At 43.1% G+C, this 26351-nt stretch overlaps 3 protein-coding genes across 11 annotated transcripts in view; 1 reads left to right on the top strand and 2 right to left on the bottom strand.

The window, feature by feature from the left end:
- Positions 1–252: 252 nt before the first annotated feature.
- dhx57 (DEAH (Asp-Glu-Ala-Asp/His) box polypeptide 57) lies at positions 253–13629 on the bottom strand. Of its 3 annotated transcripts, XM_038739247.1 has the most exons (25): positions 13548–13629; positions 12914–12944; positions 12613–12807; positions 12186–12485; positions 11835–12038; positions 10758–11674; positions 10472–10656; positions 10229–10350; positions 9726–9921; positions 9419–9543; positions 9084–9217; positions 8922–8976; positions 8148–8362; positions 7898–8014; positions 7699–7795; positions 7025–7198; positions 6740–6940; positions 6313–6589; positions 6021–6116; positions 5841–5924; positions 5503–5640; positions 2317–2391; positions 2084–2218; positions 1796–1996; positions 1130–1273 (listed from the first exon to the last, which is right to left on the bottom strand). In XM_038739247.1, exons 3-25 carry the CDS (start codon positions 12801–12803, stop codon positions 1130–1132), a joined length of 4383 nt encoding a protein of 1460 aa, XP_038595175.1. In that variant the 5' UTR covers positions 12804–12807; positions 12914–12944; positions 13548–13629. The 3 variants fall into 3 exon arrangements, with proteins under 3 accessions (XP_038595177.1, XP_038595175.1, XP_038595176.1); XM_038739248.1 differs by lacking the exon at positions 13548–13629 and having other exon boundaries at positions 12914–13533; XM_038739249.1 differs by lacking the exons at positions 12914–12944; positions 13548–13629 and having other exon boundaries at positions 253–1273; positions 12613–12798.
- Positions 13456–17286, top strand: morn2 (MORN repeat containing 2). 5 transcript variants are annotated; one of them, XM_038739262.1, is made up of 7 exons: positions 13456–13628; positions 13955–14026; positions 14113–14145; positions 14230–14280; positions 14360–14466; positions 14615–14751; positions 16367–17286. In XM_038739262.1, exons 1-7 carry the CDS (start codon positions 13538–13540, stop codon positions 16467–16469), a joined length of 594 nt encoding a protein of 197 aa, XP_038595190.1. In that variant the 5' UTR covers positions 13456–13537; the 3' UTR covers positions 16470–17286. The 5 variants fall into 5 exon arrangements, with proteins under 5 accessions (XP_038595190.1, XP_038595193.1, XP_038595195.1 ...); XM_038739265.1 differs by having other exon boundaries at positions 13608–13628; positions 13955–14013; XM_038739263.1 differs by lacking the exon at positions 13456–13628 and having other exon boundaries at positions 13659–14013.
- Positions 17280–26351, bottom strand: part of strip2 (striatin interacting protein 2) — a 32871-nt gene continuing 23799 nt past the window's right edge. For all 3 annotated transcript variants that reach the window (XM_038739253.1, XM_038739251.1, XM_038739252.1), the window contains 11 exons: positions 25907–25972; positions 25761–25824; positions 25373–25444; positions 25062–25136; positions 24790–24887; positions 24088–24214; positions 23038–23138; positions 22490–22556; positions 22284–22388; positions 21424–21628; positions 17280–20227 (listed from right to left, as the gene is read on the bottom strand). In XM_038739253.1, coding sequence (XP_038595181.1) covers positions 19977–20227; positions 21424–21628; positions 22284–22388; positions 22490–22556; positions 23038–23138; positions 24088–24214; positions 24790–24887; positions 25062–25136; positions 25373–25444; positions 25761–25824; positions 25907–25972 — 1231 coding nt within the window. In that variant the 3' untranslated portion in view covers positions 17280–19976. The remainder of the gene's footprint in view (positions 20228–21423; positions 21629–22283; positions 22389–22489; positions 22557–23037; positions 23139–24087; positions 24215–24789; positions 24888–25061; positions 25137–25372; positions 25445–25760; positions 25825–25906; positions 25973–26351) is intronic.

Raw genomic sequence — 26351 nt, 5'->3', positions numbered from 1 at the left:
GACTTGGCACTTCTGTAAATGGTAACTGACTGGCTTGAACTAGGACAGCGATACCCCATTTGTTTATGTCCTGTTGTCGTAGAGACAGTGCAGACTCACTCACTCATGAAGGGGTTGGCCTCTTACACAAGCCTGTAAATTCTTTTGTTGCATCTGAGATGCAGCTAGGCTGCAAATACAACACAAAGCTTAACACGATTGTGAGTGTGAAGGGCAGCTAAATGTAAGTTGTAATTCAAATAAAAGCCAACAGCCAGCTAAATCTTCGTTTTATTATTAGTGCAGTGGAATTCATCACTTGTTAAGACAATTAGCTTTCAAATTCTTTGGCAATTATCACCAAATTCCCCTGATTTAAAAAGCCCTTGCATTCACATTGTGAAAATGTAGTTTTGACATCACTGTGACATTTATATACATTCAGGAAATGTTACACAACCGAATATCATGCAGAAGCTCTTGGCCTCCCAATCATGCAATATCAATAAATATCCACAGCCACAACAAGATTGCAGTCACTGACAATGAGAAATCCAATATGGACCCATGAAACCTCTCAATTTTGACACACAACACCCAAAATAAAAATGCACTGCAAGCAAATTATCTCTGACATCAAATTCAACAATCAAACTGTGTGCCAATTTACTGCACATACAGTAGTAGCATGACATCTCACAAGTTGCATTCCAAAAGTGTCAAAATAAGCTTTTCTGTAGCAATAACAATGAAGGAGGTTTGCGGATCACCTGCATAGTCATGTTTTTTCTTTGAAGGCAAAATTTGCTTTAAGAAGCCTCTACAGTAACAACACAATAACAGCTTTGTCTTTTGTGTAAACTGATACTTAAGTGTCTGGTGGCAGCAGGGTGGTGGTGTGTCTGTACTTTAACCAGAGGACATCACTTCAAGTAGGGTATCTGCCCTGCTGATCTGTCTGTCTAAGAGAATACAAATTCTAACCAGTATCGGGGTTTTTGACCTCGACGTTCCTAACTAATGAGAGAGAGAGTAACATGTTATTAAAATCACTTTGTGGCAGTGATGCAGGAGCAGAAAGACATGTTTAATGCAGCGCTCCATGCATTTAAGCCCTTGAGGGTCAGAAAAAGGGTCAAAAGGGGGCGCTCTACTGCGTAGAGATGAGTTGGACTATCATGCGGATGATGCGGGAGCCACGGGGGCAGGTGCACAGGTCCATGCTCGGGTTCCTGATTTTGTCCTCTAGCAGCTGGTCCAGCTCCCAGCGCAGCTCCTTCACCAGCTCAGCCACCTGGGTAACACACGCACACATTTACAGAGCCAAGGTCATTTGTGTACTTTCTTCCATTTGCCTTATACAGTCACTTTGTTCATGTTAAGCTGTAACGTTCTTTCTAATGTTTTTATCCCGCATAAATACCCATGTTTCACAATTTTTCTACTTTACATTTCAGTTTATTACAAAGTGAAAGTCCACAAAGAATGTAAAATGCGTTTTGGACTATTATTATGCTCATTACTATGACTTTTATGCGACAATATATGTGAGTGTAGTGCACTCTTGTCTTCGGAGTCCTCGTAAAAGACTGTAAAATCTTTCAAGCATATTAAACAACTTTACAAACAGCTTGTAAAGTTTTTACAACAGCATCAGTCACTAAGGTTTAGGTCATACTTATTGATCATCAAACTATCACTGTTTTAAAAATGAAATGAAATTTGCAAAGATACCTTTATGTGCAGAGATAATTCAAAACAACGTGGTTCATGTGAGACTAAACTACTGAAATCGCTGTCATGTCTTATCCCTGACCTGATGAGAAGCGGCAGCAAATCGGATCCAGCCATCATCGAGAGAGATGACAAACTCTCCCTTGTGCAGCTCCATGTTGACCTGCCCGCCTCCAAACAGCACCAGTGCGTAGACTGACACCATGCTGCAGTCCCTGATGAAAACACGGCTCGTTTTCACCTTCTCGTGGTAGACTAGGTAGGGGCTGTTGTAGTGGCGAACCTGCAGCACAAAGAACACGTCACGGTGGCTTGTTGCGCCGACTAGCTGCTGAATACAAGGTCGCGTTCTTTTCTCTTTTTATCTCACCGTGTAGTTGACTGACGACGGGTGCACGTGGACGCAGCCGTCGCTCTTGGTCATGAAGCTGAACTCGTTGGCTTTGGGCTGCATCTTCATCACGCCTTTGCTGGTCATCTTGTAACTCCCCTGAGGAGATCGCACCTGGAACAAAGCATCCGACACGGGATAATGAGCATGAGCCAAGTAGAGAAACCAGGCTTCAGATTCTTACTCCATTGACAGAGGGAATTAATATGCACCTGGACCACATTGGGATAGAGGGCTGCACAAAGCATGGCGGACATCAACCGGATGTTTTCTGAGTTCAAGTTAGCCTGAAAAGGAATGACATTTATTGTTATTTATAATGATTATTATTATCAGATTCTCTTCAAGATTAAGGTTGGACTGTTATTTACATACATAAATTAAATTCTCTACATAATAAGAAAGACAGAGGTAGTAGACAAGCAATGTTGTACAAAGGATGTATAGACATCCAACGAAGGTTAAAATCAAGGGCAACTGGACTTGGCTGAAGATACTGGAAGACGTTTCATCCCTCATCCAAAGGACTTCTTCAGTTCTGACTGACTGGCAGGGAAACTCAGCTATTTAACCTCAGTGGGGTTGTTAGCCCGGGTCATCGATACCGCTGGTTCGTTAGTGTTCCTTGTTGCTGTGGCGACAGTCGTTAAGACTACCTGTGGCCAAGACTGAACGACCATCGTTGGTATCTTCACCTGAGGCCAATAGGTTATGTTTGTTGAGTTTCCTGGGAAGTGATGAAAGGACAGCATTGTAAGTGGGGGATCAGTGGTGGCGTAGACCCCCTCCCCTGTTCAATGACGGCTTCTCAACCCTGCTGTAGATGGCTTCCTTGACACCTCTTTCAAACCATCCATCTTCTCTGTCTAAAATGTGCACCTGGTGGTCCTCAAACGAGTGTCCTCTGTCCTTCAGATGTAAGTAGACTGCAGAGTCTTGACTTGAGGAGTTGGCCCTTCTGTGTTGAGCCATGCGTCTGTGTAGTGGTTGTTTAGTCTCCCCAATATACAGGTCTGTGCATTCCTCACTGCATTGGACTGCATACACTAAATTGCTTTTCTTGTGTTTGGGTGTGCGGTCTTTGGGGTGTACCAGCATCTGAAAATCCTCCTGCGTTTCTCTGATACTCCAGACACGTATGGAATCACAATGTTGTTGCGTTTGACCTTCTTTTCCTCATCACAGCCACAGAATCGGCCATTAGGAAAAACAAATTAACAGAAACAGAAGCGGAACAGCTCAGACTAAAGGTATCTGCAGCCCTTTCTAATGCGAAGGCCCCCCCTTCCAACCTCACCATCCAAGAAAGGAAGGCTGTGACATCTCTGAGCAAGGATCAAAACATCACTATCCTACCAGCTGACAAAGGAAGATGCACGGTAGTACTTAACACAGCTGACTACCAGAACAAAGTCAACACACTACTAATGGACACAAACACGTATGAGACACTGAGACGAGACCCAACCAGCGGATACTAGAAAAAGGCCATAGAATGTCTACAATAGTTACAGAAGGACAACACAATCACCCATGAACAATATTACCGTTTGTATCCTGGAGAAGCCATTCCTTGCATTTATGGACTAACCAAGATACACAAAGAAGGAGCCCCACTCAGGCCGATTATCAGCAGCATGAACTCGGTCACCTACAACATTGCCAAACACATTTCTACCATCTTAGCTCCATTGGTGGGAAACACGCCTCACCACGTCCAAAACTCTATTGACTTTGTAAACAAAGTTCGAGGACTAAAACTGGATCCAGATGAAACCATGGTATCCTATGACGTGACTTCTTTGTTCACCTGCATCCCCACCATAGAGGCAGTAGAAACCGTTAGGAAACAGCTAACACAAGACAACACCCTGGACAACAGAACTAGCCTCAGCCCTGACCAAATCTGCAAATTACTTGACCTCTGTCTAAACACCACCTACTTCCAGTACAACGGTGGATTCTACAGACAGAAGCATGGCTGTGCCATGGGCTCACCGGTATCCCCGATTGTGGCATGCATCTACATGGAAGAAGTGGCGAGTAAAGCCCTCAACTCCTTCAGAGGAATAGCACCGAGGCACTGGTACAGATATGTGGACGACACCTGGGTCAAAATCAAAAGCCAGGAAGTGCAAGCCTTCACAGAACACATCAACTCTGTGGACAGTAATATCAGGTTCACACGAGAAGATGTTCACAACAATAGTTTGGCCTTCCTGGACTGCGCTGTACACATTGAAGAGGACAGGAGCCTGCAGATTGGTGTTTACAGAAAACCCACACACACAGACCAATACCTACTGTTCGATTCCCACCACCCACTGGAGCACAAGCTAGGGGTCATGAGAACACTGCACCACAGAGCGGAAAACATACCAACAAGCGTCCAAGCCAGAGAGAAGGAACAGAACCACCTGAAGGGGGCACTTACAGCCTGTGGATACCCTAAATGGACCTTTGTGAAAACAGCCACAAGATCCAAGAAGAACAAAACTACAGGGGAGGAGGAAAACAAGGTCAAACGCAACAACATTGTGATTCCATACGTGTCTGGAGTATCAGAGAAACTCAGGAGGATTTTTAACAAACATAACATCCCTGTGTTTTTTAAACCCAAGAACACACTAAGACAGATGCTGGTACACCCCAAAGACCGCACACCCAAACACAAGAAAAGCAATCTAGTGTATGCGGTCCAATGCAGTGAGGAATGCACAGACCTGTATATTGGGGAGACTAAACAACCACTACACAAACGCATGGCTCAACACAGAAGGGCCAACTCCTCAGGTCAAGACTCTGCAGTCTACTTACATCTGAAGGACAGAGGACACTTGTTTGAGGACCACCAGGTGCACATTTTAGACAGAGAAGATGGATGGTTTGAAAGAGGTGTCAAGGAAGCATCTACACCAGGGATGAGAAGCCGTCATTGAACAGGGGAGGGGGTCTACGCCACCACTTATCCCCCACTTACAATGCTGTCCTTTCATCACTTCCCAGGAAACTCAACAAACGGAACCTATTGGCCTCAGGTGACGATACCAACGATGGTCGTTCAGTCTTGGCCACCGGTAGTCCTAACGACTGTCGCCACAGCAACAAGGAACACTAACGAACCAGCGGTATCGATGACCCGGGCTAACGACCCCACTGAGGTTAAATAGCTGAGTTTCCCTGCCAGTCAGTCAGAACTGAAGAAGTCCTTTGGATGAGGGATGAAACGTCTTCCAGTATCTTCAACCAAGTCCAGTTGCCCTTGATTTTAACCTTCATTGGATAACTATGACCTGGATGACTGAGAATCTTCATAGACGATGTATAGACATGTATTGGAACAACAAATAAATAAAACACTTCCAGCACTACACTGTACGAGAGAGTGTGTGTGTTACCTCTGGGCCGGTGGCCTCTACAACACCATCAGTGCCGTTAGAGCACATGCGCTCTATAATCCTGGCCCTCAGTCCCTCCTTGATGAAGCCAATGTCAGACAGCAGCTCAGCAAACTGCCTCTTCAGACTGGCGATCTCCTGCACAGGTAACAACAGACATATTTTAAGAAACGTATTTTAATGTGAAGATAAGCTACAAAAGACAGCATTAAGAAGTGGTGGATTTAAAAAGAAAACACACAAACTAAACACTGCCATGTTCCCTGGCCCATGCCTAGGAACTCTCTGCACTGTGCAGCATTACACAATGGTAGAAGAGAATGGATGGAGGTGGATACCTGTAAGCCACGCCAAGACAGAAAGTTCTCCCTGCAGTAAAGGAAGCCGGCCCGGTTGCCATTCTTTGCAGCACAACACCATCCCTGCATTTAATCATTTGAAAAGTTATTTGCATTTGGGAATTTATACATATAAATACTGTTTTTGCGTTATTTTTCCAGAGAAGATAAGCTCAGTACCTTATATGCCTGTAACAAAGCTAGATGGTCACTATTGGCCAAAGCAAAGGCCAGTTTCTTCTCATTGGCTTCTTCCCGCTTATCCCATGGAGACACCTGGAAAAAAGACCAAATATAGGAAGTATTTCTATATAATAAAGACACTTCTGATGAATATTAATCGTTTTGTGAAATATTCTGTGTGAAAAAAATACATACAAAGATCAAATAGCTGATTAAGGATCCTAAAATCAGCATTGTGATGCCAAGAAGTGACACACATGGTCTCTAAACAGCGGCAACTGTTTCTTACAAATGGTGATTTGAAGGCCAGACTGGCGGCGATGGTGAGTGCTGGGTCGAGGCAGCGAAAGATGGCACCAAACAGCATGAGTTTCCCGATGCGCACGTCAACGGGCAGGCAGGCCAGGTGGTAGCCCAGCGGGGTCAGTTTCTCATCTGCAGTGAGAGCGCCCAGGTCCTGCAGGCGCTGCTTGGCCGCATCCAAGCTTCCCATAGCCGGGGGTTCGATGAGCCGAGAGAAGACCGACTCCAGCGTCCGCTCAGCAAAGACATCCAGGATCTTAATTCTGTGGGGGGGAGAAGAAATTCCATCATGGTGCTACAAGTAAGGCCCCATTTCCAAGAATAAATGTGTCATACATAAGCCTCTATTATTTGCATTTACAGAGACAACAAAGCAGGTTGGCATTGTGCAAAGAGCAAACAGATGGATCTACCGGAGGCAGAGCTGCTCTAGAGGCACTCTCTGGATCTCAGGCAGCTGTTGCTCAGCCAGCTGGTGTTGGAAGCAGTGGCTGGTGAAGAGGTGGAAGCAGAGCCCTGAGGCCACGCGACCCGCTCGACCCTTCCTCTGCAGTGCGTTGGCTCGAGAAACCCACGAGTCCTCCAGGCTCTCCATGCTTTTAGATGCATCGTACCTGAAAATATAACGTAATGTATTATGTAGATTTTAAAACAATAAGTAAATAACATCCATTAACTTAAGCTAAACACATGGCTACCTTTTCTCCTTCATCTTGCCGGAGTCGATGACATATACCACGTCGTCAATGGTTACCGAGGTCTCTGCGATGTTGGTGGAGATGATAATCTTTGTGACGCCCTCTGGGGGCCGGCTGAAAACTGCCTGCTGCTCCTCATTGGACAAGCTTGAGTGGAGCGGGTACACCACACACCTAACGAGTGGAAAACACATCCACAGTAGTTAGCATTTGACTAGTAGCTAGACACTGTTTTGAAAAGGAAAAAAAAAAAAAAAAAAAAAAAAAAAGGGACACATGGGACCTTTTTTTGGACCAAGTAAAAATCAATGGAGTGCCAGTTAAAATTTCAAACCTCCCATAACTGACATCCTACACCATGTCTTGTAGAATTTTCTGCTTCTGTCATCCTGTAATGATGTAGTTTTCTTGTTGCCATGTACCAATTCTTAAAAAATTAAAATAAAACGAAAGTGTAAAAAGTAGACCAGTATTTGGATGAAACAGAGCACTCATTAAAATTGTGTATTTGTGAAAACCCTGTAGTCAACTAAGGAGGACATGTGTACATTCTTTAATTTTTAAAGGCATCAAGAAATTCACGTTTGCCACAAAAAGGAGAAAAATTAAAGCACCATAGAGCATGAATCCCCTCATGAACACTATAGCAGGAGCGGCTGACTTTAGACACAGACCTGCTTGCACCCCTGTTGTTGAACATCCTGTTTGACTTGAGCTGCTCGTAGAGCATCTTGATCTCAGCCAGGCCTGGCAAAAACACGAGCACTGCACCTGGACACAGAAACCAAAAGGTTACACCAACCTATGAAAGTCCACGCTAAAACTTCCAAAGAGTCTTAAATTCACCTCGACTAGACTGAGAATAATTCTTACCTGGAGGGTAGTTGTGTTTTCCATCTACAATCCACTCCAGCAGGCTCTCCACCAGGTCCATGTTGATCTTGTCCAGGTCCATTGCAGAAATGGTCTTCAGCACAGACTTCTTAGTATCTGCATCAACAGCAAAACAAAATGTAACATGTATGCTTCAACAGGCAGCAACAGTTTATTAGTATAAGATCAAAGAGGAGCACTTTAAGAAACCATAAAACAGATCAGTTTATGATACTTGTTGTAAACTCACCTTTGTATCTGATCGTGAGCTCCTGCAGGCTGAGCTGCTGGTCTGGAATGGAGTCTTTGACAACGTCTTTCTTAGAGAAAGACATGAAGTTCCACATGTCATCACCCAAGTCGTCCACCATGTACTTGGGCTCTCCTTTGCTTCTTCGTTCACTTGTGAAAGACAAATTCTGTTTCCCTGAGCGCATGTAAGGACTGCCGTCCTCAATGACATAGCTGGGAAAAGAAATAAAATGGTTATGTTTTGGACAGAGATTGGATGTCTCCCTTGTGTGCATGTTTTCCTCATCTCTCACTCTCTGTGTGTGTGTCTACTCCCTCCCCCTATCTGTGTGAATGGTGTGCTTGTGTTCGTCCTGTCCTCCCTCCAGGTCTCCATGGCGGAGAGGAGGTCGTGTGATTCAGGTGTGTTTGGCGTTTGAAGTTGTCAGTCGTCCTCCCGGATCCTTATTCCTCATATATGTTTCCAATCGGTCTATGATTTCATCATCCTGTTTTTTGTTGGCCTATTTTCAATTCCATCCCTCCTCTGTTGCCCTTTCTGGAGTTTCTCTATTAAAAAGTTTTTTCCCCTCATCTGAATTGATGCTCTAAGGATAGAAGAAGCTGTCGTGTGCTCTACAGATTGTAAATCCCTTTGAGGGAAATTTGTGATTTGTGATATTGAGCTAAAACTAGATTGACTATGAAGACAGTGTAAGACACAAACGGTTATATCCTTCCTTTACTGTTGATTTGCTTAGATATTTGTTGGAGTAGAGGAGGATGTACTTACCGGGATTTAGCGATGGCATCTTCAAGAAAAAACTGGTCAACGGGGAAAGTACGCCCTGAAATAAGAGAAATTCACAGAGGGGTCGAAAAAACAAAGAAAGAATCTGGATGGAATGAGGTGTCTGAAGTGAACATGTAATTTGCATTTCACGTGGCAAATTACCTGGTATATGGACAGCGGGACAGTCGTAAAAATACTCAGAGAAGAGGTTGGCATTAAGTGTTGCACTCATTAGAATGATCTTCAGGTCTGGCCTCTGCATAATCAGGTCTTTTAATACCAACAGCAGGAAGTCACTGACAAATAAAAATGGAGACGGACAGTGAGAAAAGAAAAACAAAATGACAGAAGTTTGTAGGTTATTATTTGCCCGTTTGAGAAGCTACAGTCTGAGATGACTACATTGCCAAAGCTGTTAAGTGACAGCTCAGAAGGCATAAAGACGAGCGTGAAAGCACACTTTCTGTACCATATGCGAGTGATCTGCATAATCTCACCTCTCCTCTGTTCGCTCGTGCACCTCATCCACAATGACGTGTGTGACGCCTTTGAGGTCTGCCTCACCCTCCAGCCTCCTCAGTAGCACGCCAGTGGTGCAGTACAGCAATCTGGTGGCAGACGTCTGACAGAAGAGAGTAGTCAGTGATAACAGAGGCAGAAGGGATTGTATATAATAATATAAAGCGTGGCTACATATGCTTAGGATAGGACTTAGAATATGTTTCATTTGATTTCTTTGGGCCCAGTGACTAAAAGCTGATGGCTTAAAATCCTGCAGACTAGACATGTCAAATGTGCCCGTACCCTGACACTCTCCAGGCGGATCTGGTAGCCCACTGAGTTGCCCAGACACTCTGCGCGCTCCTGTGCCACTCTCTGGGCCACCGAGATGGCAGAGATGCGGCGGGGCTGAGTGCAGATGATGTTGGCCACCTGCTCCGCTCGACCACTTAATGAGGCGTCCAGAATGAACTGAGGGATCTGAGTGGTCTTACCACACCTGCAGGGAAGTAACAGTAAAAAGGAAATATTTTTAAAGAATCACTCCAATAGGGTATAAAGTGTGGATTCAATCACTTAATTAATAAAATAGTAGAAGTACTGAGGGCCAGAATGTAACACTGCACTCAGGTTCCATACATTCTTGCTAATAAAAAAAACACTGTGCTACTGAGCAGTATAAATTTCTGTTCTCGTTTCAGTTTCATGTTTCCTTCAATTGAACCAAATTGAGTTTAAATAAATAGCCTTTGTCCTGTTTGAGTCTTTGTGAATGCCTGCACGTTATGCTGCCCTGTGTGACCCACCCAGTCATCCCGCTGACCACCAGCACCTGGCACCGGTCCAACAGGTCCAGGATGTTTTCTTTTTCTTGCCAAGCCGGCAGCTTCCTCCTCTGCTCCAACATGGACCTAAAACGCCTGGATGACTGGGTGAACAGAAGGAAGGGAAAGGAGGACAGCAATGCATTAAAAAAAAAACAACACCACATATGATAAAAATGTACAGATGAAGATGTTTTTTATCAGTCAGTCCCAGCCTCCTTCTACCTGTTTCTTCTGAAACTCTCGGCACAGCTTGCCATTTTCTTGCAGTAGGTTGTCTATCTTCAGGTTGTGCTTAGTCACCATCTTCTTCCTCAGATTGACATAACTCTCATTCTCGACTGGAACGGCCTCATCCTCATCTTCCTCATCCCTCTCGTCCAGCTCCTCTGCCTCTCCTGTCTCTTTCACTTTAAAGAAAGAGGCGATGGGATTTAAACTCATATTTTTAAACATAAATACAGGGCTGAGCTCCATTTGATCATTCAAACAAACAATCTTGTTGACTCACGATCGGTGGGTCTTTGGCTGTTAGGTGGAGCAGTGCTTCTGCTGTTGGTATGATTACTGCTATTGGTAATGTTACTACTACTACTACTCCTGCTTTCCCCAGAAGCATTGCTCCTCACACTCTTACTCTTTGCTATAGAAAGAGACGGTGGAGGGACCACAACAACAGGCGGCGGCGTGCTGTATTTGTGATGACCGGCAGCCAGCAGTTCATTCATGGTAGTTTCATCCTCACACACGGTGATCAGAGTGTAAACGACAGGCTCGCTGCTCCTTGCTGCAGCCAACGCTTCTCCAAACAACCTTTCAGTGACGCTGAGCCTCCCTGCAGCACTGATGGATTCGTCGGTGGTGCTGAAGGCGACTATTGGTGCTTGAAATGGGTACCGGTTTCCTTTGGGGAAACGGACCTGTAGTTCATACTCAGGAGGAGAATAGCTGCTGAAGCCAGGCTGACTCGGACCGTCCAGGTTTGGGGAACCGGCCCCAGATCTCCCTGTAGAGAGGAGTTGGTGCTTAAACTTGCATTTGTCCCCAAACCGGCAGCCTTGCCCTTTCATGTAGAATCGGCAGACATCTCGGATGTTAAGAGCTCCTCCACCACCTCGACTCCCGACTCTCCCACCATTCTTGGCAGCATTGTCCGAGATGAATGAGAGGTCCAGGGTTACTGTCCAGACTGCATTGGCAATGCGCTCACTGAAGCGCTCACCGTAAATGGCAGTGAGAGCCAGAGCTTCTTCCTGCCTCTGGCTCAAACACTCATCCATAGGCACCCCTTCAAGGCCATCAGGGGAAACTGCTTTCTGGCCGTAGCGCTCACTGAAAACCTGGTGAAGGAGATGTTCCAAAGTAGCGCCGAATTCCCCTCCCAAAGATTCCAATGCTTGCTTGCTGCGCTCCCTGTCAAACCCATACCTAAACAAAGGAAAGATGAGAAAATAAAAGGGTAGAGGACAAGGAAAATTATTTTTTTCATTCCTGACAGCATAACAGCAAAAACACTGGCTTAAGATCAAAGGCAGTGTAACAGTCAACTCCAAAATCTTTCATAAAAGACATAAAATCTGTACATCACCTGCAGAGTTTTCCTATGGCAAATAAGGAGATGATAGGTTCAGGGGTGGGCCGTTCATCATCAGACTCTAGCTCATATGCTGGGCTTTCTGCTCTCTCTAGAGGCTCGTCGTTAGTGGCCCAAAACTGGCCTTCCGCACGGTGGTCCAACTCATCAAAATCCTCATCATTCTCTTCGCCCCCCGAATAGTCCGTACCAGATTCACTGAGGCAGAGCGGAAGATATGAGTTCACGTGGAAAAACATCACTTTATTGAAACATGTCATTTTCTAGCGTTCCAGTTATTATCTTTTTAACACATTAAGGAATGTACTCAGTAAATTTTAAGTATATTCAGTGGAATCTGCTTACTCATATGGCTCATCAAAGTCATGGGTCTGCAGATCCCTCAGCAGCTCCTTGAGTTGTTCTTGGTTCTCATTAGTCATGAAGATCTTCTGCAAGGGCATAGTGCTCACCGCCGGCCTGACGCCATCACCTGACTTTGGGCACGTACTGGTCCTTGCCAGGGACCTTGGGAGAGCCTTGCCAATGCTTTTCCCGCTGCCTCTGCCGTCCCTGCCTCGATCTCTACCTCCCCTTCCTCGACCGCCATCCCTGCCACCTGCACTGCTGCCGCCGCCAGCACTGCCGCTTCGTCCTCTGCCAGGTCTGGAGGCAAAGTCAGGTCAACAAGGTATACAAGAGAGATGAGGATTAACGGGGAAATCAGTAGGAAATGAGCACACAGTGATACATTTTAAATCGGATGATTTATTCCTTTGTTATAAATGTATACCTGCTGGAACGAGAGGGTCCAAAATCAAGGCTGAAATCATCGTCGTCGTCATCCCACTGATGAGCTCCTCCTTTCCTACCTCCACCTCCGCCTCCGCCTCTGCTTCCACCTCCACCACCTCTACCTCCTTTAGGCTTGTTAAATTTTCCCCCTCCTCTGTTTGGCCTCCCACCTCGTTTCCTTGCATTCATTTCTCTGTTAAAACATACATGAACAGTTTCATCACAGTATTTTTAAGCAAAGTATCACCACCAGCACGTCATAGATTGCATACAACACTGTCAGACCAACGTACACTCACCTTCAATTACTGTCCTTTCATAGCAGCAAACCTGCAAAGAGAGATATAAAATCTTCTCAGATCTGGGTGTAATAATTCAGGAGAGCGCTGCGATTTGCGGACCCGGGCAGAGCAGGCAGCTACTGTACAACAACTGCAGTGTACAGAGTCGCACATAGCTGTGGGGTGGTTCGTTGTGGCACTTCAGTTCAAGTGTGAGCAATGAGATGGTGGCTGACACACACAGCGCTGGTGGCTACAATTATGCAATCATACTGGGTATGCAGACTAAAGACTAACAACCAAACCGGGGCAATGACCATTTACGTCCACGCCTGGCTGCCTGACAATGTGTTTTGTTAGCAAGTTCCAAAGAAACAGGGTAACAGCTTGTATCAGAAATAACGTGGTATTGTGTCGCGTACTCTCGCACGTCAGTCACCCAAGTATACAAAGCTACAGCCAGCTAACAGCTAGCAAGCTCACGCCTCACTTCTGATTTAACAGGCTAACGTTAGCTGGGGGAAGATTTCTCACGGGTCAAGTCAAAGGGTTTAAACGCTTAAGAAAGCCACGAAAATACGGCAACACATTGAACACGATTAAGTACAAAAATACTTGAAAAACTTAACTTTCATAACAAGCATGAACAAACCTGAGACAGTTCGACCACCGGTAGCCTGCATCTTCTTCATTGGTGGAAACCCAAAGTTCAAAGAGTCCTTTCCGGTGTCCGGTACGTTTGAGCTAGAAAATGCACAATAATTGGTGAATATATTTTATATGCAATATATGTAGGTTGTCGTACTAAATTAAAGGCGATATATGTTGAGTAAACTACGTTTTGTATGAAAAGAGTTACGCTATTTCCAAAAAAGCTTTCAAACCTGTAACCATGGTAACCGCAGTTTGCATCGAGCAATAACAACACAGAAAGCTGGCTCCCTGTTTTATAGTGGTTATTTTTAGGGTGATTTGGTGAACAAATATAGCTTGAAGTTTGCCAGTGTCGATTTATCAGTTGTTTGACTTTTCCCATTACAAAAATTGGCCTGTGGACAGAGTCTCCTCTCGGCTCTGACAACCATCTGCCGGCTGGGGGAAGCTGTCACGGATGTCTGGTAGAGTGTGATTGTGAATATCTCATTTCTAACAGCCACCACGACTTCTCATGTCTTTCCGATCTGCTGTCTCTAAATGTGTGTCATTTTCACTTTCAGGCAAGAAGGAAAGTGCCTATTTAAAAACTCAAGGTAAATATCCAAGTTTTTCACACACCCACATTTGCATATCTGACAGCTGAGGTGCTTGATGTGAATATGTCTGTCTGTTTACAGGGGAAGGACCTATAAAGGTGTCGTACATTTTTCCAAATGGGGACAGATATGGTGAGTGATAACTGATGATATAGCTTTACACTTTTACATTACAGTTACATAGGTTTGTGTCATATTCTGTACTCCACAGAGGGGGAGTGCAGCAGGTCTGCATCAGGGGTGCTGATGAGGAGTGGTACTGGTAAACACACCTCAGCAGGTGGTATCATATACACTGGAGAGTGGCATGAAGACAAAGTATGTATTTACTGTGTGTGTACTGCACTTCTTCTGATATATGTTACTACAGACTGTGTGGTTGTATTTTCCCTGTGGGTAGTTATACATGCTTGCTTTCTCTCTCTCTCTCTCTCTCTCTCTCTCACACACACACACACACACAAAGATGCATGGCAGAGGGACCATGCAGCATCCCTCTGGAGCACTATATGAAGGAGAATTCAAAGACAACATGTACCAAGGCACAGGGACATATACCTTCCCAGATGGCTCTTCTTACAAAGGCCCCTTCCACAAGAACAGGTGAAAAGCAATTCCTTAGTGTCATTCCTTTAATGTTTTCTGAAAAGAGTCATGTCTTTTAGGAGTTTCTAAATGACTGTACTGTAGGGCTGTGGTCTAAATGATGCTCACTGGTATTACCACAGAAAAGGAGTTGGGCTCTAGTTGTATATTTCCTGAACCACCAATGCTTTAGTGCTCCTTAATATGCCATTTCCTACTTAAATTTATTGTGGCATAGGTGAAGGACAAGACCACATTTCTGATAGTAGATGTGCTGCTCACCATTACACTGTTTTGTGAAGCCACTTGAACCCTAATATTTCCCCTTAAGCAGTTTCAAATTTAGACTAGAACTACAAGCAGTTGTAAGCGGGGTCCAAGCCTCCCGGCGCAAGCCGCCCCTCCTGGCCCCGCCGAGGGGGCGCGAATCGGCCCGGTCCCGCCATGATTAATTGTCCCATTATCACGGGCCCCCGAGCCACGGCGGGGCCTGTGGAGAATAAGTGAGCAGAGTTATAAATGAAAGGGGCTTGCGGTTACGGAGAAGTGAAATTAATGTATGTCTATGGGAGTGTTATTCGATTTCCAACTAATAGCGCCACCTAGAGGCCGATTGACGCCATATTTTACACAGTCCCTCGGGAGGGCGTGGCACATAAGGTCCCCGAGCTGGGTGTAGATGGGCCATTGCAAACGTAAGATCTGACATGACATCCTGGTTATAGCGTTTGCGCAAAAATTTGTTGGCCTATAATTCGGCCGTTTTTTTGTCGGATCAAAATTCCCTCTACAAACTTTCTTCTTCGGTCTAGAGATGGTCCGTGCCAAATTTCGTGACGATCGGAGTTGCGGCTTTGGAGGAGTTAATTAAAATAGGTTTCCAGTTGTCGCGATTTAGCGAAATGAAAACGTCATTGCACAAAGGCGTGTCCTACACCATAGGAATCGGCAGCATCCCCCAAACACGTAGACACAAGGTTTATGGGATTGTCCGGCCACATTTGAGCTTCGATTATAGCGCCACCTTTTGGCCGAATTTTGGTATCAATCGGAGTTGGTTGTGGAGATATAAAATGCATGTAAGTCAATGGGATATTTTTTGATGTCTTTAATCTGTAATAACAGCGCCACCTATGGGCATATTTGGGTGAATTTTGGTGCCTGTAGTAAGGGGACCATGCTGAACAATTCGGCTGTGGTTTCATGTCAATGTGACTTGTGGTTATAGAGGAACAATTTTTCTGGATTAAATAGCGCCACCTAGGGGCAAGTTGCACAGGGGGGCGTCCCACATGAATGCTCCAAATTTGGTGTCGATCGGCCTTTCCAAAGTGAATATATGACATCATTTCGTGTTTGTAGCGTTTTTCGCAAACGTTTGCTAGCATAGAATTGCGACATTTTTTGCGGGATCAAAATTTCCTCTACAAACCTTCATCAGCTTGGTCCAGAGATTATCCGTGCCAAGTTTGGTGATGCTTGGACCCCTAATAAAAAATGTTTTAAAAAAAAGTTATTTTGAGATTGAGACCCAAGACCTGATATATTTTTTATTATTATTATTTTGTTGTACTTTTGGCCATACAGTTATATCAAGTGTAAGATTTTTGATGTTTTCACTGGTGTGTTATAGGTTGGAGGGAGACGGAGCGTTCACTGACACACAGGGACTGGTTTGGATTGGGGAGTTCCACGGCAAAGCAGCACTGGGCCTGAAAATGCAGCACAACATTTAGGCAAAACACGCATTATTGTACTGCACTGTATTAACACTGTATGATACAGTATATTGTACATTAAAAATTAACGGTATCAGACCATATTAGTTGCATCATGTATGAAGACACTGTACAAAATGCTGACTGATAGACCTGTGTTTCTGCCCACATCCAAACATCACACACCCATGTATTTCTGTGTACTGGTGGTTAAACATCCATGCACTCAGTGAGTCATGTCTCTTTCCTGGCCATGGTGCTCCAACACAGCCAGTGTCTCTTTGTGTAAGCTTCATGTTACTCAGAAAATATGACATTGGTGTTATTTTTGACACTTTGTCACTCTGCTTTTATGTTGCTGCGAGACGTGCATTACATTCTGCATTAACAAATCCAGGAATACTATTAGCAAGTTTGCTCAGTTGCTTAGACTTTCATTTTGGCAAACCTGTGATTCCAACTATAAAAAATAAATATTATCTACCATTAAAATAGAAAAAAAACTCAACAAAAGCCCCAAGCATTTTTCATTTCTCCCTGGTTGTACCATATCTTGACTCTCATCAGGGTGAAGGATGAGTGCAGGGCAGTTTTACATCATTACAACACCAGCCAATCACAGAGGGGCTTATGCTCACGTCCCTGTCAGCAACAGCTGTACCCGAAATATTGGAACATTGGCCCGAGGAGCTGTGTTTGATGTGAGTTAGTGGTAAGTTTGACCTTCACTGTTGGTGTGTGTGTATACACAGCTTTGTGTGTGAAACAGCTTCTCACCCTCTGTAACACTGCAAGACTCCTTCAACTAATAATTACGACAAAATCACACACGGTTCAGCATCGTTTAATAAGCAACTCTGATATTTTAGTATTTCATTCTATTGATTAATGCCTCTATGGATCTGTAATTGCACATACCCCTGAACAAATTCAGTGTTAAGTATTTATCTTGACTATACAGATGTGGAAATGTGTGTAACAAAAACACATATATACTGTAGTAACATCAATACAATGCTAACACCTTCTGGTAAAATACTGTACCAGATACAAGAACAGCTATTTTCTTTGATTGTACAGTTTTCAGGTAGAAAATAAAATGTTTGTATTGCAAACCTTCAGTGGTAATTTGAATGAAAAACCTTAAACATGATCATGAACAAGAACAATGAAATAAAAATAGAAAATGGCACTCAAGTTTGGCACAAGATACTAAAAAAAATACATCTGAACTTGAAATATAGCTGACATAAATTAAAACTCACAATGAGTTATTGTGTTTACTGAAAAATGTACAGCCTATGCAGTAAATCTTTAGTGCTTCAGGTGGTGTTTTGATACAAGAATGTGATGATAAATGTGTATTCATCTCTACAGGTAGTGAGCTAGATGATGGCAAGGAAGCTTTTCAAAACTTTTGCAATATATTATCTCCATAAACCTGAGAATCCATAAAGTATACAATATTATTTTTTTAAGATTTCACCTTCCTGAAGAAGAAAAATAAATCCCTTGCAATGCAGAACAATGTGAAAAAAAAGTACACTCCTTATTGTGCTGGAAACATCATTAGACAAAAATAAAATACCCTTCCAAATACCATATTTAAATGCAAACAGATACTCAGAACAAAACAATGGCCATGCACAGTTCCACAGAGATAACTGTCAAAATGATTGTTCTATACAAAGACAATGCATGTCTGCTCTTGACCCCTCAAGGCAAGTAGATAACAATCTGAACCAACCATGATATGGAAATATGTGACCATGCTTTTCTGTTTTCTGTGCTTGTTTGTGTGCTTCAGTTTTGGACATTTCCAGGAAAAAACTTAAGAGCTCTCAACTCTGGAGCCCCGCTTAGGTAGTTAGGACGTGAAGGAACGAGAAAGTTCAGTAAAGACAAACTAGAAGGAAAAAAAAGCACCATTTTTGTGACAGCTGTGTTCTTCCAAGCAAGGGTGGCAAAGTGCTTACCAAGGCCACCACCAAGGGGCTCAGTGGTTTACGTTTTGTGCTGTTGTCGGGCAACGGGGGAAAGCAGGGAGTAACAATTAACCTTTTAACTGAATTCCCGCTATTCTCAGCATTGCAGAGGGTCGACTAGCCCAGGATGGCTCAATAGAAAAGCTGGTGGGACGTACATTTGTCAAACAACATTAGTCTTGATTCGAAACATATTTTTTCTTGTAAAACCAGAAAAATACCATTTGAAAACACTTCTGATAAAGCATCCATGTCACCATGTCACCTTTGCTTGTTCAAGTAATCTCACATCTCTCACATCTCTAATCCCCCCACCTTCGCATCTCCACATTTTATTTTTAATCTACAACGGCCATAATACGCCATCGTGCTAAAACGCCGGTGTAGGTTTCAAACAGTATTTTAGGTTTTAAAAAACAAAACACTTCAAGGATGAAGACATAACTGGTTGTTTTGGTAACTGTGCAGCTGGTACATCTAGAAATAAAAAAGATACCCAGAATAGCAAGGATTCTATACAAGGTAAATTTTCTATTAAAAAAACAAAACAAATAGGGTACAGCTTCTTCTAAAAGATTCATATAGTTTTTTACTCCGAACTATCCTCTCCACATCTGGCCATTTACATGTTATTTTCTTTCTGCACCCACATACTGTTTACGTTCACATACAAACCTATACACTTACGGCTGGTATTCATATATATAATTTTTTTTGGTGACATATATGTGAGCTCACTATGCCATTTGTGGAAATATCTCTCACTTCTACATTTAGACTATCAAAAATGACCCTGTGGTTTGCTTCCAACACCTTTTTTTCTTCTTCTAGAAAATACATAAGAAAAACTTTCAAATCCATCATCAACAAACTACGACCCAATACCTATAGTGGGCTTTGTTAAAATAAAATTAAAGACATAAACTGATTAGAAATCATTTAAAATTTACATCCTCATAAAAAAAATATTCATCATAAAATGTTTAACCACACATTGATACAAATAAATAGGAAAAACATCACCAAGGAGTCAAAAAAGCACCAACATTTTAAAAAGGGGGACATATAAATTGACAAAGTGGTGAAGATATATTGTTGTGTAACACGGGTTGGGGTGGGGGGCAGTATAACTGGCCAACGCTGTCTGCTGCTACAGCGGTTTCTTATTAACAGCTACCTCTGTTGTTGCCTGTCATGTCCATGTGTGTTCACAGTAGTCATAGGCACGTTAGAGTCAATTATGTGTGTGTGTGGCATCTATCTGTACTGAGCTCACAGTAGGAAGCTCCATTTGTTGCTGCATTTCATCCTCCATCTTCTCCCATCACTGGATAGCCTATGGAGGCAGCTTCTTCGTCTCCAGCATTTTCTTCACCCTCCCCCATCCCTCCCCTCACTGATGCACTACATAAACCCCTTTCCCTTCTTCGTCCTCTGTTCAGACCCCATTTTTGCAGTAAGAACACCCCCTATGTTTGTATGCGACTTCTCCACTGCCAGCCCGCCACTCTCTCCGACCCTCTCCCTCCCCCACCCTCCATCACGGATTCTGCAGCAGCCCCTCCCACTGGATCGGCTGGGAGAAGACCTCCCTCTCCAGCCACATCTCGTAGCTGTAGTGGAAGTCCTCGGGCAGCTCCACGCGCTGGCCCAGCACGCTCTGCAGGCAATTGTCCACGGGTGCAAAGTCTCCACTCTTGTTCTTGTCGTAGCGGCGGCTGTTGAACTTCTCGATGCTCTCCCTCAGGGCGCACTCCTCCGCCTGGAAGTCCCAGGGCCGTGCGTCAATATCTGGCACGTAAGGAGAAAGGAGGGGACATTTAATCAACCTCAAGGACCCTTCTTTTAATACGTTTGAATGTCCACACAAGGCATTTCACCTTTTTCGTGGTGGTGACACAACACACAACAACACCAGTGCCTGTAGTTAGTGTTCAGCAATCTTTTCTTCCAATTTTCCACCTTATTCTCTTATTCTTCTTTTTTGCTTCTGTCCATCTTTCTCTCTTAAACTCATGGTGACAGATCATTTGCTCTCCTGTAAGGGACAGTGACCCCGAAAAGTCCCCCTTTCTCTGTTGCTATGGCAACACATCCCAGAATAGAGCATTGCATTGCATTTCCCACGCACACACACACACACACACACACACACACACACACACACACACACACACACACACTTTTTATTGACCTGAAACGTCATGTTGGGTAAATGTATTCTTTATCCTGCAGTCTCAGATCTATTAATCAGCTGTGTGTGTGAGGGTAGAGGGTGAATGCTGGGACTCATTATCTTCACCACCACTTCATTTACAAAGATCAGAGAGGCCAAGCAGAGCGCGTTCTGAGCAACACAGATGATCCCCAAATTTAATCTGAGAGTCTTTTTTTAAAATAACTGTTTGATGATGAATACACTTTTGGTTTTTTATGGTTTTATCACCATAAATCATCATGAATTATGGGTATACTAACTGAGGTGAAAAGAGGTAGTAACTGGTTGATGGAATATAAGAATAAAAAAAAGGTTGCAAACCAGCTTTCTCATTTTCATTGAAAAACATAGTCATTGTTTGGATAGGAAACTCTCTCTAATATGAGTTAATGACTATATGAAATGCTAAAAAAGCATTAAAAAGATGTAAATGCATTGAGACGAGTGAAAACTCTGCATGTATTATGTGTAGTTTATACAGTCCAGTTTACTTTTCCATTATGTAGCCTGCACCTGAGCTAAAGCACACTGGCCTGGTGAGTCACGGCTCCTGTCACCTAATTTGTGGCTTAATGTTTATTTTTTTCCTTTCAGACCTGAATCTCCTGTCATTGCATTGCTGCTGTGGATATTTAAATTTAATGTCCTTAATGCACAAAGAAGTCTAAAAAATTTAAACTGGCACTGTTGCATGCCATTTGTAATAAACTGACCAGTATGGCACTAACTCATCATAACCAAAAGTTATTTTTGTTAACTCGCTATTTACCATTTCCGTAGGCCCAGTCGTCATTGAGCCTGTGGCGGACCTTCTGGTAGATGGCCGACATGGTCTTCATGTTGCTCTTCCTCCACTGGCGGCCCAGGTACTTGGTCTGAATCTTAAGCAGCTTCAGAACGTAGAGCTGCATCATGGCCTGCTTCACCTTCAGAGCTCTCTTCAGGATGGGGGCGGACTTGAACACCACCAGCATCTGAAATTGGGAGTGAAATTGACCAGAGAAGCATGTTTGAGCATATAGTGGTCCACCAGAGGAATACTGCAAACAAAATACCCCTCAGCAGCCCATGGCTGTTTGATCTCAAAATGTGTTACAGGTCATGTATGGTTTGCAGCCCTGCTTCGCAACCTAGAAAAAACATCCACCAAGACTGCGAGAGACAAAATCCTGACCTTGATGTGGATTTGTGAAAAAAAGCCCGATTGGACATTTGCTTTTCATATGGCCTATAATACTAAGTATTTCTGATGCTGCTACAGTTTGTGTGCAATATACCAAGGAAAGTGTGTGTAGAAAGGTTGTTTTGTGCTGATCTATTTGTACCAGTTCATAATAGTGAACTGGCGCACACCCAGGGGCCCAGCATGGCGTATTCAGATGCTGATGGGGACAGATGGTAGATGTAGTCATGTGTCCAGTTTACCTAAAGCAAATTCAACATCCAATATAAATAAATTTAAATCAGGTGTTTTTTGATGATTTTCAATGGATGGTTTTAAGACTTTAAGACTCATAACGCAGTAATATGATTTATCAAATATATTGGGATGGGTAGGTTTTACAGTGGAGCCAGTGGAAAGTCACACCCTAAGACTACAGCATGAGGTTTAGCAGCAGAATTGCTCACCATTGTCCTGGAGTGTTTCCACTTGGTCAGCTTGTTTAATATTCTCAGCAGATTGATGCAAGAAAACAGGTTTCTCCAACAGAATTGGTTGTTGTCTCCTGCTTCCTAAAACACACACAGTTCACACAGGTCATAACGACACATAGAAGGCTACTTTACTAACTGACTTTCATCCAGTGAGTACCCAACAGATGACAGTGACTCACCAGGCTCTCAGCTGTGAGTTCGGGCATCTCATGGACCACACAGTGGGGGAAGTCCAGCACACATATACTGCAATGAAACGAAATGTGAAAATGTGTACTCATAGTTTATACGGTCCAGTTTACTTTTACATTATGCAGCCTGCACCTGAGCTAAAGGACACTGGCCTGGTCCTTTCACCCGCTGAGTCAAGACTCCTGTCACCTAATTTGTGGCTTAATGTTTATTTTTTCCCTTTCACACCTGAATCTCCTGTCATTGCATTGCTGCTGTGATGCCATCTGTGCCACCTCCCAAAAGCCTGCTGATGTACATTCATGCAAGATTGCAATCGTGCCCTTAATGCCCTGTGTGTCCAACATGCACATTTTTAAAAAAAAGTTACAGTAATAGCAAATAGTAGCCATTTCTGATATGAGTCACTGGAAATGTTTATAGCTGTTGTAAATGCCGAAACTGGAGGCACAGTTATACAATTTCCCAGTGTCTCCTGCCCCACACCAAGCCTTTCTTTGTTAGAAAGTACAGTGTGTGGAGAAAAGGATCCTACCTGTTTTTGGCACTGATATAGGACATGATGTTCTGATTGAAGAACTTGAGGATGAGTGGGATACAGTTGGCGAACACCAAGTGCTGGGAGACAATCTCGAACTGCAGGGAAAGAGGAGGTGGCAGTGTGGAATAGTTAGACAGTCTGGAAATGAATGACTGAAAATGTAACTCTTCCTTATCTGAATTGTTACATTTGGCCCGATACAAAAATAAAACACCACAGATATTTTAGAACCACTTTTATAAGACATTTTTAAATCATGGTTAGGACGGGACAAACCATGCAGGGAACATTTCATATCTCAAGAGAGAATAGAAGAGAAATATAATAAAAATACTGTGGCCGATAATCCTGTATCAATGATGAGATTAATGTGTGGGGAAAAGGTCAAGAATCAGGAGATTTATATTCTCATGCTGCAGCTATACAATTCCTTCATCTTGTCCACAAAGCTTTCCTCTGATTAAAAAACAGAAGCAATTCTGCTGCTGAATCTACCATATTTCAGTATTTTTTTGTTGTTTAAAACATACTGTATTTTGCCCCCCTTTTCTATATGTAATGATTCACCTTGATTATGTTTTTTGGGGATTTATATAACAAATAATGTACAGGAATAATCGATTTAGTCTTCCCACTGAAGCTGCATTTTGCCAATGTGTCTGCATGCAATCTTCTTTTGTGGCAGCAGAGGGCGCTACCACTCTAATTCCATAGAGCAGCCAATTAAAGGACTGTGATGGAATGAAAAAGAAAATAACCCCATGTAAAACTGGAAATAAAACAAAATATAAGCACATAAAATGGGGCCAAACCCTCTTTTTAAAATGTTGATTTTCTGTCTTCAACTGTGAGTCTATTTGATGCATGAGGTGGAGCAGGTGGGGGTGCTGGCCAAAGGTAAGATGGAGAAAGAGAAGTATAATGTAAGAGGAGAGAATGAAAGTAATGTGAGGTTTCTGTAGGAAGGAGGACTGGAGGTATGTGTGTGTGTGTGTGTGTGTGTGTGTGTGTGTGTGTGTGTGTGTGTGTGTGTGTGTGTATAACCTGATAAATATGGTTGAGTTTGAAGTGTTTGAGAAGCAGCAAGAGCAGAGCAGAGATGGCCTTGACGATGATTTCCTTGTGACGGTTCACGTCTATTCCCAGCTTCATGCTCTGAAGGACTGTGATACTGGAGGGCACACAGACACACAGATACACAGACACACACACACACACACACACACACACACTGGCCTTCAGGTCTCTAACAGCATTGTCTCAATAAATTAAACCATAAAGAGACAGACTGTTCACTCCCTTTTGAAAACAAGCAGATATTCTGATTAGTCTGTTGTTGATGCATCTGAGTTTTTTTCCAGGGCAAGCTAAATAGTGTACAGCGTCAAACTAAGCAGAAAGAGTACAGATTTCAGCCATGAAAATGTCAGACAAGGTTGGATTTTCTTTTTTAGTTAAATGCTTTTTTTTTTTTGCTTATTTATAACAGGCCTTTCAGCTCTCTGGTCTAAAACTAGGCCATACCACAGACTACAATCAACCCAGAATTGTATATTTTCCAATGATTTTCCATCAGCCCAAAAATGTAACAAAAAAGCAGACTTTTCTTGCTGATGAACAGAAAAAGTATCTAACAGGTATATTTTATCTTCAACTGCCTGATCTAAACATGGCTGTAGATAAAAACAGCACCATTATAATAAGATTAAAATAGTCAAACTGCAGCAGACCTTCTACAGTACTTACGGCATCTCCTCAGGCAGCACATCAGCCAAGATGTTGATGGAGTCAGTTTTGGCTTTGGAGGTTGGAGCTGCAGCCAGCAGCAGCTTCAGGAGGGCAATCTGACACAGGTTACAAAATATTAAAACACAGACCCTGTTGGAGATCTATATTTTATTGTGTAACAGGTAAAACGTACTGTGTGTTCAAATAATTGCCTACAAACTTTTAAGCCAAATGAAAACACATTTGGTGGCAAGATAATGCCAATCAGAGATACATTTAGAGCCACTCACCACGTACTGGGAGAGGTTAGGAAGCATGCCCAGGTACAGCATCTCTGCTGGTGTCTCCTCCACCTCCTCCTCGCCCTATACAACACAACACACATCAAACCATACGCACAACCAGTATGCTGGATAAATTCAACACTCATATTTCAGAAACCAAGGACAAACACAGCCTGGTTTCTATCTTGATAAAATATTCACATTAAATATTCAGTTTGTCTTTCCATGTGGCTTTAAAACATTAAAGACACTGAAACTAATTTTACAAGGCTGCCACATTTTTATATGGGGTACAAAAAGGTCATGACATTACTGACCAGAGTCAGTGGACACAGTTGCAGCTCCTCCTCCCTTTTCATCTGGACTTCAGCAATGGACACATACTTGTGCTGGAGAAGAGAAGAAAGCAATATAATAAAAGTTGTAAAATATTGTATAAAAAGGTGTTGGATTGAGTGTTAATTAGCATTGTTAACTGACATCCAGAGGGGTATTCTTCTGTGTAACTACACTTTTGAGTAAGTAAGTAAGTATGGATTTTTAAGAGGGGTGTCAATGTCAGGGAATTCAGCAGCAAAGGAGTATTGATTAGGAAACATAATAAGCCAAAGCAAAAGGAGAAGAACGACATTTTGAAATGTGAATCTGTCTGTTAGAGACTGAATGATTAAAAAAAGCCTGAGAGTGAGTTATTTACCCACTCACCTGTTTAAGAGTCTTGACGCTCTCATGGATTGGCCTGGGCAAGCCCACTAGGGTCTCTATGTCACTACAAAACAACAAACAGTTAACACCAGACTGAAAGAGGAAAAAGTTAAAAGCATATTTTTTGTGTCCAATGAAATGCCTACTTTCCCAGAGTAAAACCGATGAACTTGTTCCTACTGGTCTCAAGGAAGTGCTCGATGTCCTTCTCCCTGTACATTCACAGATGGGCTGCAGTCAGATTTTGGATTCATTTGAGAACACCTGCTGTCACAGCTCTGTATATGAACAAGCAACTTAACAGCCATTTTTCAGGGGAGCAATCACACACGCGTGCGCACACCCACACAAACAAGACCAGAGCACAGCACACTGCATTAGCTTTGTCAAATCTGTCACACTGTGAGCTGCTCTCTGTGCCTCCTACTTAATAAGCCCTGTGTGTTGCAGCACTCTGATCTATAGACATAAACACACTTAATGATAAGGTTCACTAAAGGATAGACAGAACATAGGTTTTCTGATAACTAATGCACAATAAACACAGTGCTATAACGTGTTTGTGTCCTTTCTCAGATGCATTATTCATGT

This window comes from Micropterus salmoides, unplaced genomic scaffold, assembly GCF_014851395.1.
Source record: "Micropterus salmoides isolate LMB-PRFRI ecotype aquatic unplaced genomic scaffold, ASM1485139v1 Ms_hic_scaffold_23, whole genome shotgun sequence".
NCBI classification, from domain to species: domain Eukaryota; kingdom Metazoa; phylum Chordata; class Actinopteri; order Centrarchiformes; family Centrarchidae; genus Micropterus; species Micropterus salmoides.
The sequence above is the reverse complement of the archived record's forward strand: the minus strand, read 5'-3'. Positions and strand labels throughout refer to the sequence as shown.

Excerpts from the sequence above, each read along its gene's own strand:
- dhx57 (XM_038739247.1), bottom strand. The coding sequence starts at position 12,803 with ATGAATGCAAGGAAACGAGGTGGGAGGCCAAACAGAGGAGGGGGAAAA. Across the intron at positions 8,977-9,083 it reads TCCCGCTGTCCATATACCAG|GGCGTACTTTCCCCGTTGAC; the intron begins GTAATTTGCCAC and ends CTCTTATTTCAG. Across the intron at positions 6,117-6,312 it reads TGGCCTTCAAATCACCATTT|GTGTCTCCATGGGATAAGCG; the intron begins GTAAGAAACAGT and ends TCTTTTTTCCAG.
- morn2 (XM_038739262.1), top strand. The coding sequence starts at position 13,538 with ATGAACAAACCTGAGACAGTTCGACCACCGGTAGCCTGCATCTTCTTC. Across the intron at positions 14,027-14,112 it reads ATGTCTGGTAGAGTGTGATT|GCAAGAAGGAAAGTGCCTAT; the intron begins GTGAATATCTCA and ends TTTCACTTTCAG. Across the intron at positions 14,467-14,614 it reads GAGAGTGGCATGAAGACAAA|ATGCATGGCAGAGGGACCAT; the intron begins GTATGTATTTAC and ends ACACACACAAAG.